This window comes from Oncorhynchus mykiss, chromosome 3 (genome assembly GCF_057628025.1).
Source record: "Oncorhynchus mykiss isolate SJ-2025 chromosome 3, ASM5762802v1, whole genome shotgun sequence".
NCBI classification, from domain to species: Eukaryota; Metazoa; Chordata; class Actinopteri; order Salmoniformes; family Salmonidae; genus Oncorhynchus; species Oncorhynchus mykiss.
This window is the reverse complement of record NC_143024.1, coordinates 36,966,190-36,978,618: the sequence shown is the minus strand read 5'-3', so window position 1 is coordinate 36,978,618 and position 12,429 is coordinate 36,966,190. Positions and strand designations below refer to the sequence as shown.

Below are 12,429 nucleotides of genomic sequence, written 5' to 3'. Positions count from 1 at the left end.
TCTCTCGCTCTCCCTCTCACTCACTCTCTGTCTCTCTCTCTCTGTCTCTCTCGCTCTCGCTCTCTCTCTCTGCCTCTCTCTCTCTGTCTCTCTCTCTCGCACTCTCTCTTTCTCTATCTCTCTCACTCTCACTCTCCAGGTGAAGCTGACAGTGGGGAAGGAGTTGTGCCAACCTCAGATAACCCAGATAATGCCCGCTCACCTGGCAGCATTGGCATCAGCAGCAGCAGCTATGGGCTCGGCCTTCCCCGGCCTCCGCTCCACCCACGCTCCCTCCCGTGGCCCCACCCTTTTTCAGACACAGACCCTCCCTGCTGCCCTGCTCCGCCCCGCCCCCGGGCCTGTCAGGACCTCCCATACACAGTTACTGTTTGCCCCCTACTGACTCACAACCCCACCCTATAGACTCTATGGACTTCCCATGACGGACATGCCACGGAAGTTATTATGAACCAGAGTCCCCTTCCCTCTGCTTGTCCCTCTATACATTTGGACCACAGGCCACCTTCACCAGAATATGGGGATAATAGGCACAGAGGAATTGTTTAACCCATACTGACAGATAAACCCTACTGGGCTGGCCAGACCTCCCGTTATGGATTTCACAAGGATCCCATCAATGGCCCAGAATTGATCAGCGTCCCCCTTCCCTCTGCTGTTCCCCCTACATTCAGAGAAGAACCACACCGGAACGAATAACGGCTAAAATAAACAGATGGCCGCGGTGTGTTAGCGATCACCTGCTGGGTGTGAACGATCCAACATGTAGAATCGTGGGGAAATAATAGCCGATATTCTGATATTCGTCCTGGTGTGTATCCTCTGAAGACTACCATCTTCACCAAAAGATGTGGACTACAGTCAACCTGAAGCATTACATCTGGACTACTGCCCACTCTATTCCATTTGGATTACTACTCCTCTACAGCATTAACCCTGCATCTCCTGTTTAACTGGACTACAGGCCGGTCTCATCATTACTGTAGGACCACCCTGTCGAATCTACTCGCCCATCTTCACTGAGTCATTGACTCATCACAATCCCCTCCTATAGTAGCTAATACTTAGTAGTACCCACACAGCCACCCACGTTCATGTGCCATTCTCTTACCCATGAATCATACCCAAGAACAGGACTTATATTGTACTGCAATAATGTATAAGACAAACCGGTGAACTATGCAGTGTCATTTCTGTCTAATACAAGGCACCGTTTGAGCTATAATTGTGCTATAGGGATATCATATTTGTAAAGATAGTGGCGCACTAAGATCATTGCTTCAGTGGAGGTAGCTATCACTCATGTTTGTAAAAAAAGACTGGTAAGGATCTCCTCTTTTGCTGTTTGCACTTTAAGTCCCCTCTCTGTTGATGTCTACAGTGCATTAGATGGCTAGAGTATGTGTTGTAGTTCCTCTTGCATTACGTGTAGGTGTCTGTTAGTGTGTAAGTGTTTGTTTCTTTGTGTGTGTGCGTATGTGTGTGAGTGTATATGGGTGTTTGTGTGTGACCTTACCCTCCACCTTAAAGCCATCCCAGCTGACACCCAATAACCATTCTGAATGACCACGTCATGGGCTCAAGGGACCACTAAGGCTTGTGTATAATATCTGTTAATGTGTAAAAGATGAACCATTTCAAATAAAAGAGTCTTACTTTGTTAACTTTCTTGATCCTACAATTCACCAATGGGACTGTACCGTTGCACATGCATGTAGAAGAGTGTATGCACTACCGTAAGTCACTCTGGATAAGGGCGTCTGCTAAATGACTCAAATGTCAAATGCACACTCTCCTGCATGGCATAGTGTCATAGAGACATACACCACAATTGAAAGCTCTCAGCTTGCTTGCTGAGTTTTTTGTCATGAATCTTGTTCTGGAGGCAGCTCTGCAGAGTGATCACTAGCTGGCACAGCCACAAAGTAATACAATCTGATGTTTTACCTAACCCTAACGTTAAATGAAGACCTAAAAGCAACAACAAAAAAATAAAAATAAAAAACATGCTTTTTTTTTTACAATACAGACAATTTGGACATTGCGGCTGGACTATCTAAGGGGAAATCATCCAGTTCTGCTTCCAGGACAAGACTCATGACAATAAACGTCAACCTGCAGCTTGCTTCCCCTAAAATCGTTGTCAAACAGGTTTCGGCGCTAGCAATTTGATATCACCAAAACATTATAAGTCATCAGGTACATATTGTAGCCAGTTGTTCAGTCTGTCTGTGGTCCTTTCCATGAACCCATAAGGCTGTGCGTCAATCCCCAGTCTGTAGTATATCTGCCCAAATGACTCCTGACAACATTCCTGACATACACAACTCCCCTCTCCAGCCAGAGAGAGCTTACTTCCAACCCTAATCCAGCTCCAAAAACAATACAGCAGGCTGCCTGATGACCAGAGAGACATTTTTTTAAATGTATTTAAATAGGCAAGCCAGTTAAGAACAAATTCTCATTTACAATGACGGCCTACCCCGGTCAAACCCGGACGACCCTGGGTCAATTGTGCCCCGCCCTATGGGACTCCCAATCACGGCCGGATGTGATTCAGCCTGGATTCGAACCAGAGACTGTAGTGTCGCTTCTTGCACTGAGATGCAGTGCCTTAGACCGCCGCGCCACTCAAATCAAATCAAACTTGATTTGTCACATGCTCCGAATACAACAAGTGTAAACTTTACCATGAAATGCTTACTTACAAGCCCTTAACCAAACAGTGCAGTTCAAGAAGAGTTAAGAAAGTATTTACCAAGTAGACTAAAATAAAACGTAACACAATAAGAATAACAATAAGAAGGCTATATACAGGGGGCACCGGGTACCGAGTCAGTGTGCAGGGGGTACAGGTGAGTTGATGTGCCTGAGCCCATTGAGTGTGTGACAAATGGGTATTGAGGTTCCTTGGTACCACACAGTACCATACAGAGGGACTTATTTCCAAAATATTATCACCTTACATTTATCACCCGTTTTACTAGATCTCCTGAGAAAACCACAGATTGGATTGACGAATCGCTTCATACTTGATGCCAACCAAACTTCAGATATCTTTTGCTCTTCATTTAGAGGGGTGTTAACCTGTCTTTTTCTCTGACGACAGAAAACATTCCTTTTGTGATTGAAAGAGGGGAAGAATTGATCTGGTGGGCTGTGGATTGATAACCGCAGGCATGTTTATATGCAGTAGCACACACTGCTGAACGAATAGCTGGTGGTTTTCTGTCATCTTAAAAAAAGACAGAAGTTCATTGCACTATCGCTTCTATTGAGTTGTTTTCCCTTTCTCTCTTGTAGGCTGTAGAAAGCAATGCCGTGCTGGAGGACTAATGTACAGGCAGGGAGATGTGTAGTAACAGAGTAGGAACAGGATCTGAAGTCGGATACCCTTGGGACACAAGGGCAGATTCAGACAGCGTGTCTGTCCGTGTTCACCTCGGATTCCACATTATGATAAATGCCTCAATTAACATTCCCCGTCCATGAGAACGTTGATATATTTCTTCCATCAGGTTTTATACAGTTTTGAAACCTGTTGCTGTTATCTTAGACTGAACACCTGCATCACATGCCAGTTGGTTCTTACAGTCTCTTCATGTTTCAGCAGACTGCTTTCATGCCTTTCGTGGTTCAAGTTAGGATAGGGATTTGATTAGAAGTCCCAGTCAAATACTTTTGTGAGAAGGTAGAAATATTGGAGTGCTCAAAACAACAATTGCAATCCATTCAAATGTATACCTCCCGACCCTAATGTCAAACATAGGTCAGAACACAGAACAAAATGTACAGTTTACCTTTTGTTTTCCTGTCTTAAAGAGCTATACAGTACCTTTGACCTTGACAATAACGTTTTAAAAATGAGAACAAAGCCAACAAGCTTCGGCTATGGTTACCATGCAGTTCAGATTGACCAAGACACAACAACATTACAAACAGGTTTCTCCAAATGTGTTGGAATTAGTTTGTTTGAATGGAACTGAGATCCAAACATAATTTAAGGAAAGCATTTACAAGCAACACCGAGGCAAACGAATAGTCCACCTAAGTTCTCTGCTCTCCACATTGTACAGGATAGCTATTGTTGACGTCTCCCATTGGCGCCAAATCCCCCTTCTTTCCGAGGCTTTGTCGTGTCCAATATCAAATTGGCTCAATTAGTATACAAATAAAGAAATAATACTAGTCTACATGATTACTAATGTTGTCATGGATTCATTGCATGCATACAGAAACCCTTACTCTGTTAGCTCAGATTACTACTGGCTGACCCCTCATACTAAATTAGTATATTCAGTTATTTGACCCGCCCTTGCCTTGCTCTCCTTGGCCACATCAATTATTGAGCCATTCATTATTGGCTCAAACAGATGTCACTCAAGTGAGACGGAGACTGTGACCTTAATGAATAACCTGCTGCACATAAACACACAGAGGACGTGTTGGACGGGACTGAACGGATCTGAGAGGTGCTGTAAATTACAAGGACAGAGAACTAGTAAAAGGGTTCCATGTCAGCGACTGGCCGATATATCAGCCAGTATGAGGTTATAAATGCTTATACTGCTCCATGTCTCCTCTAGGAACCAAATAAGTGTTCCAATAGAACATATTAATAAGGCTGAGGCAATATGGGAGGAGTAGCCTACCTATAAAAGGGCACTGGGTGTGCAGTAACTACCCAGCTAGCACATAACGTTCTGAGAACCATATGTTTCTTTGAGCTTGGTGAGAGCGTGGTTGTCTTATGATTATTTTGCATACAACATTCTAGGAAAGGTGCAGGATACCCAGCTAGAGCGAAATATTCTGAGAACCATATGCTTCTTAGGAGGGAATTTCAGTACTTCAGCATAACATTTCTTAAAGGTTTCCTCATGGTTCCATTCAAAATAATGTACTCAAATTTTTCTGAGAACGTTAAGAAACAACGTTCTTCTGTGGGAATTTCAGTACTTCAGCATAACGTTTTCTGCAGGTTTCCTCGTGGTTCTATTTGAAGCCATGTTCTCAGAATTAAGAATATACATTCCGTTCTCCGGGTCAACAAAACTCTCTCTATCCTCTGTCTTGTTAAGTGTGTTCAGATGTGCCCACTAATTGGCCACACCTGATATTAATGAGTGCGTGTTTCCTTTGAAATGGGGTCTTTTTGAATAGACAAAAATGTAAAACTTTTTATGAGTAAACAGGAACATTTTATTTTAACCATTACGTTGACTGAGAACAAATTCTCATGTAGAGCAACAACCTGGGGAATAGTTACAGAGGAGAGGATGAATGAGCCAATTGGAAGCTGGGGATAATTACATGTCTATGATTTTGAATTTAGATTAACACCCCTACTCTTATCATAAGTGCAATGGGAGCTTTAGTGACCACAACGTCCCATCCGAAAGACATCACCCTATACATGACTATCCTCAATCACTGCCCTGGGATATTTGCTTTTTTTCAGACCAGAGGAAAGAGTGCCTCCTACTGGCCCTCCAACACCACTTCCAGCAGCATCTGGTCTCCAATCTAGGGACTGACCATGGTCAACCCTGGTTAGTTTCTGAGGCAAGCCAGCAGTGGGATGCAGGGTGGTATGCTGCCCACTTCTGTTCTCAGAATGTTTAAAAAACGTTTAGTTTTACCGGCCAGGAAACTTATGCCTTAATTCCCAGAACCAATGGGAAACCAAAAATGTACGTTCCCACAACTTCCAAAGAACCAAGCTGGGTATGATATAGAAGGCAAGGTTATGCACTTTATAGAGTGCTTAAGAAAATTCAAGTGCCCCTGGGCTGAGTGTAAGGTTGTTTAAGGTCTGCAGAAAGCTTGTATAAGTGTGTGTGTGTGTGTGTGTGTGTGTGTGTGTGTGTGTGTGTGTGTGTGTGTGTGTGTGTGTGTGTGTGTGTGTGTGTGTGTGTGTTCAGTGTTCTCTATCAATGTCAAGTGCCTATTAAGATTTAGTGGACAGGAAATATTCAAGCTATTATTAAAAGTGGAGATAATGTAAACTGTTTACCAATGACACATTTTGCTTAGTCATTTTTTTAAAAACAACTTACTATAGATGACATATCTCTGCAGGCAACTGCCTGATTCTGATCGTTGGGTATTTGTGTTAGTTCCAGTGTTGCTGTCAAATTCACATCACCTGAACGCTGACATAGAAATGTAGCACTAATGTATGCAGGGCCAGGAGAGTTACCATGGTAATAGAACTGTCAGGGAGGTGACATCTCAGGGCTATGGTGATGACATCTAGGACAGGTGATGCATGCCGCCAAACAAGGAGATCACGCCAGGTAGCAGCTGTGACTTTCAGGAAGTGTCACCTTGTTTCATGTCAACTGCAGTTTTATTTTATTTAACTAGGCAAGTCAGTTAAGAACAAATTGTTATTTACAATGATGGACTATCCCGGCCAATTGTGCACTGCCCTATGGGACTCCCAATAACAGCCAGTTGTGATACAGCCTGGTATCAAACCAGGGTCTGTAGTGACACCTTTAGCACTGAGATGCAGTGCCTTAGACCGCTGCGCCACTCAGGAGCCCCTAAAGGTAAGAAGGAAGTGAACACATTCTTGCATCCCACTGCTTCCCTAATGATCTATCGAGTCTGTGTCATGCAGTAATGTCTGTACATTGCAGCAGTGTGTTATAGCAACATTTTCACAAATGTTCTGTAAGGTACACTATAAATACAAAAGTATGTGGACATCACTTCAAATTAGTGGATTCGGCTATTTCAGCCACACCCGTTGCTGACAGGTGTTTAATAATCAAGCACACAGCCATGCAATCTGCATAGACAAACATTGTTAGTAGAATGGCCTTTTTGAAGTGACTTTCAACATGGCACCGTCATAGGATGCCACCTTTCCAACAAGTCAGTTTGTAACATTTCTGCCCTGCTAGAGGTGCGCCAGGTCAACTGTAAGTGCTGTTATTGTGAAGTGGAAATGTCTAGGAGCAACAACGGCTCAACCGTGAAGTGGTTGGCCACACAAGCTCACAGAACGGGATCGCCAAGTGCTGAAGCGTGCAGCGTGTAAAAATCGTCCGTTCTCGGACGGACCACCGAGTTCCAAACTGCCTCTGGAAGCAACGTCAGCACAAGAACTGCTCGTCGGGAGCTTCATGAAATGGCTTTCTATGGCCGAGCACGCCCACAAAAACCTAAGATCCCCATGCGCAATGTCAAGCGACGGCTGGAGTGGTGTAACGCTCGCCGCCATTGGACTCTGGAGCAGTGGAAACGCATTCTCTGGAGTGATGAATCACGCTTCCCAATCTGTCAGTCTGACAGACAAATCTGGGTTTGGCGGATCCTAGGAGAACTCTACCTGCCCCAATGCATAGTGTCAACGGTCAAGTTTGGTGGAGGAGGAGGAATAATGGTCTGGCCCTTAGTTCCAGTGAAGGAAAATCTTAACATTACAGCATACAATGACATTCTAGATGATTCTGTGCTTCCAACTTTGTGGCAACAGTTTGGGGAAGGCCCTTTCATGTTTCAGCATGACATTGCCCCCTGTGCACAAAGCGAGGTCTGAACAGAAATGGTTTGTCGTGATCAGTGTGGAAGAACTTGACTGGCCTGCACAGAGCCCTGACCTCAACCCCATCTAACGCCTTTGGGATGAATTGGAACGCCGAATGTTAACCAGGCCTAATTGCCCAACATCAGTGCCCGACCTCACTAATGCTCTTGTGGCTGAATGGAAGCAAGTCCCCACCGCAATGTTCCACAATCTAGTGGAAATCCTTCACAGAAGAGTGGAAGATAGCCCCTAAGGCGGGACCAAATCTATATTAATGCCCATAATTTTGGATTAAGATGTTCAACGAGCAGGTGTCCACATACTTTTGGTCATGTAGTGTGTTTAAGGTGCCTTTAGCGATGGTATGGAGGCGAAATTCTCATTCTAATTGTTTAAGGATTATTTCATTAAACTCCAAGTACGAAATTATAGATTTTGTCAACATTTCAAGAGTAGCCTATAAGGTAGGCTGGCTCACACTGACTCTTATTGGTTTATGGTCCCCTTTGAAATAGTGTACCACTGCTGCCATCTGTTGGATAAAAGAGGGGCATACAGGTGCACAAAGCCAGCTCTTTAAGTACTTTAAGTAAATTGACAAGCCTGTACTATTTTTGTTGTTTTGTTGTTGTCCCCTTCCCCTTAACACTATTAATAAGACTCCTACTTTACTCTAAATGTCCATAATGACCAAAAGCCTACCAAACATCTTTCTTCATTTTATTCCCTGGGGAAAAAAAACTTTGGAAGGCTCTTGCACAAGCTGCACAATTTTGTCATAGTGCCTTTAGTTGCCAAGGAAACTGTTTCCGTGGAAAGGCCAGTAAACAGCTGAACCCAATCTAAAGTACTGCCATTACTTGAGGCGAGCATAAATGGACTCATGGTACACCTCTTCACATTACATCTGGAAATATTCACTAGTCTAGTTTGATAAATAAGTAATTCTTTGTTACTAATATAATGAAACTTGTGAAATGGAAAATGAAAGGGCAACACATTTCAGCCCTGATTTGTTTGTGTTTGTATTCCCATTCTTTGAATAATTCTCACTCCAGTATTCCCATAGAGGAGCTCCCTGGGGAATCCTTTGACTCCAGTCCTGACACAGGAGGCCCCTATCCTTCCCTACGCCATGCCCTCCACCACAGTGGGAGCAATATACATGGCATCCCATCTTCCAATCTGGAGAAAGGTAAGAGCCGCTTCAGCGTCAGGATCCAGTGTGTGGACTTTGTCAGCGCATGACAGAAAACAGCGGGTGTGACCGTTTTCCATGAGGGGTATGGAAGCAAAGAGGGGACCAGCATTTTCAGGTTCTTTGACAGGTTCCACAGACAAATTTCTGCAGTTACGGCAGCCAGGGAGATGCTTGTTTTAGTCCTGCAGCAACTCTCCAAACAGGACCCCTTGCTCTCCTTGGAGAAGGACCAGGTGAAGCTACTGTCACGCTTTGAGGCCCTGTTCCAGGAATACTACAACAGACCTTACCCAGGCCAAGCCCAGAACATTGCACTAGGCCTAGGCACTAAGCAGCTGGAGAATCTGACCAAAGTGGAACAGGTGAACCTAGCCTTCACCACAGCCTTCTGGAAGATGGACCGGCTCCTGGGGCTTGGCAAGGACGAGACCTCCAAGATCCGCTGGAGTGGCTGCACAGTGCTATTCTGCCTTATCGACAGTGGGCTGCCCTCCTCAGACGAGAAGGAGCAGGGTACAGGACAGGAGAGTAATATACCAAAGCCCTCACAGGAGTTACAGGGTGGAAGAATTCTCATTGCTGACTGTGGTCAGTATTTTACTAGCATACTGATAATACACTGCAAATATGATACAGAACAGGTCTTATTCATTGAATACTATACATTTCCAATTAACGTCACTTGTTGATTCCGATTTCACAGGTAAAGTCCATGCGTTGCTGTACAAACAAGGCAGTGGCTTCCGTCTGAACAAAGCACCTCCAACCCAGTGATAAATTCATGAACTTCTTTGAGGAAAAGATCATGATCATTACAAAGCAAATTACAGACTCCTCTTTAAATCTGCGTATTCCTCCAAAGCTCAGTTGTCCCGAGTCTGCACAACTCTGCCAGGACCTAGGATCAAGGGAGACACTCAAGTGTTTTAGTACTATATATCTTGACACAATGATGGAAATAATCATGGCCTCTAAACCTTCAAGCTGCATACTGGACCCTATTCCAACTAAACTACTGAAAGAGCTGCTTCCTGTGCTTGGCCCTACTATGTTGAACATAATAAAAGGTTCTCTATCCACCGGATGTGTACCAAACTCACTAAAAGTGGCAGTAATAAAGCCTCTCTTGAAAAAGACCCAGAAAATATAAAAAACTATCGGCCTATATCGAATCTCCCATTCCTCACAATTATTTTTGAAAAAGCTGTTGCACAGCAACTCACTGCCTTCCTGAAGACAAACAATGTATACAAAAAGCTTCAGTCCGGTTTTAGACCCCATCATAGCACTGAGACTGCACTTGTGAAGGTGGTAAATACCTATTAATGGGATCAGACCAAGGCTCTGAATCTGTCCTCGTGCTCCTAGACCTTAGTGCTGCTTTTGATACCATCGGTCACCACATTCTTTTGGAGAGATTGGAAACCCAAATTGGTCTACACGGACAAGTTCTGGCCTGGTTTAGATCTTATCTGTCGGAAAGATATCAGTTTGTCTCTGCTTGTCCTCTGACAAATCAACTGTAAATTTCGGTGTTCCTCAAGGTTCCGTTTTAGGACCACTATTGTTTTCACTATATATTTTACTTCTTGGTGATGTCATCCGGAAACATAATGTTAACTTTCACTGCTATGTGGGTGACACACACAGCTGTACATTTTTTGTTGTTGAATTTTACCCCTTTTTCTCCCCAATTTCGTGGTATCCAATTGTTTTAGTAGCTACTATCTTGTCTCATCGCTACAACTCCCGTACGGGCTCGGGAGAGACGAGTCATGCGTCCTCCGATACACAACCCAACCAAGCCGCACTGCTTCTTAACACAGCGCGCATCCAACCCGGAAGCACCAATGTGTCGGAGGAAACACAGTGCAACCTTGGTTAGCGCGCACTGCGCCCGGCCTGCCACAGGAGTCGCTGGTGCGTGATGAGACAAGGACATCCCTACCGGCCAAGCCCTACCTAACCCGGATGATGCTAGGCCAATTGTGCGTTGCCCCACGGACCCGGTTACGACAGAGCCTGGGCGCGAACCCAGAGTCTCTGATGGCACAGCTGGTGCTGCAGTACAGTGCCCTTAACCACTGCGCCACCTGGGAGGCCCCTCAGCTGTACATTTTGATGAAACATGGCGAAGCCCGAAAATTGCCATCGCCGGAAGCCTGTGTTTTAGACATGAGGAAGTGGATGGCTGCAAATGTTCTACTTTTACTTTACTTTTACTTCTACTTTTACTTTTTGTACAGTCGTCTCAAATAAAACTGTGAAGGACCTCGGCGTTACTCTGGACCCTGATCTCTCTTTTGACGAGCATATCAAGACTGTTTCAAGGACAGCTTTTTTCCATCTATGTAACATTGCAAAAATCTGAAACTTTCTGTCCAAAAATGATGCAGAAAAATTGCTTTTTTCACTTCTAGGTTAGACTACTGCACTGCTCTACTTTCCGGCTACCCGGCTAAGGCACTAAATAAACTTCAGTTAGTGCTAAACACTAAAATCAGCCCTGCTAGAATCTTGACCAGAACCCAAAAAATTGATCATATTACTCCAGTGCTAGCCTCTCTACACTGGCTTCCTGTTAAGGCAAGGGCTGATTTCAAGGTTTTACTGCCAACCTACAAAGCGTTACATGAGCTTGCTCCTACCTATCTTTCCGATTGGGTCCTGCCGTACATACCTACACGTACGCTACGGTCACAAGACGCAGGCCTCCTAACTGTCCCTAGAATTTCTAAGCAAACAGCTGGAGGCAGGGCTTTCTCCTATAGAGCTCCATTTTTATGGAACGGTCTGCCTACCCATGTGAGAGACGCAGACTCGGTCTCAACCTTCAAGTATTTGTTGAAGATTCATCTCTTCAGTAGGTCCTATGATTGAGTGTAGTCTGTTCCAGGAGTGCGAAGGTGAAGAACCGCCCTTGCTGTCTCTGCCTGGTCGGTTCCCCTCTCTCCCCTGGGATTCTCTGCCTCTAACCCTATTACAGGGGCTGAGTCATTGGCTTACTGGTGCTCTTACATGCCGTCGCTAGGAGGGGTGCGTCACTTGAGTGGGTTGAGTCACTGACGTGATCTTCCCCCCCCCAGTGGCGCAGTGGCGGAGATCTTTGTGGGCTATACTCAGCCTTGTCTCAGGATGGTAAGTTGGTGGTTGAAGATATCCCTCTAGTGGTGTGGGGGCTGTGCGTTGGCAAAGTGGGTGGGGTTATATCCTGCCTGTTTGACTCTCTCCGGGGGTATCGTCGGATGAAGCCACAGTGTCTCCTGACCCCTCCTGTCTCAGCTTCCAGTATTTATGTTGCAGTAGTTTATGTGTCGGGGGGCTAGGGTCAGTCTGTTATATCTGGAGTATTTATCCTGTCTTATCCGGTGTCATGTGTGAATTTAAGTATGCTCTCTCTAATTCTCTTTCTTTCTCTTGGAGGACCTGAGCCCTAGGACCATGCCTCAGGACTACCTGGCCTGATGACTCCTGCTGTCCCCAGTCCACCTGGCCGTGCTGCTGCTCCAGTTTCAACTGTTCTGCCTGCTGCTGTGGAACCCTGACCTGTTAAGCGGACACACTACCTGTCCGAGACCTGCTGTTTCAACTCACTAGAGACAGCAGGAGAGGTAGAGATACTCTGAATGATCGGCTATGAAAAGCCAACTGACATTTACTCCTGGGGTGCTGACCTGTTGCACCCTCG

General features: G+C 45.0%; 1 protein-coding gene across 1 annotated transcript in view; it reads left to right on the top strand.

The window, feature by feature from the left end:
- Window positions 1-1,664, top strand: part of znf385d (zinc finger protein 385D) — a 46,971-nt gene extending 45,307 nt beyond the window's left edge. Inside the window, exon 8 of the mRNA XM_036973300.2 lies at window positions 140-1,664. Coding sequence (XP_036829195.1) covers window positions 140-385 — 246 coding nt within the window. The 3' untranslated portion in view covers window positions 386-1,664. The remainder of the gene's footprint in view (window positions 1-139) is intronic.
- The last annotated feature ends 10,765 nt before the right edge of the window (window positions 1,665-12,429 follow it).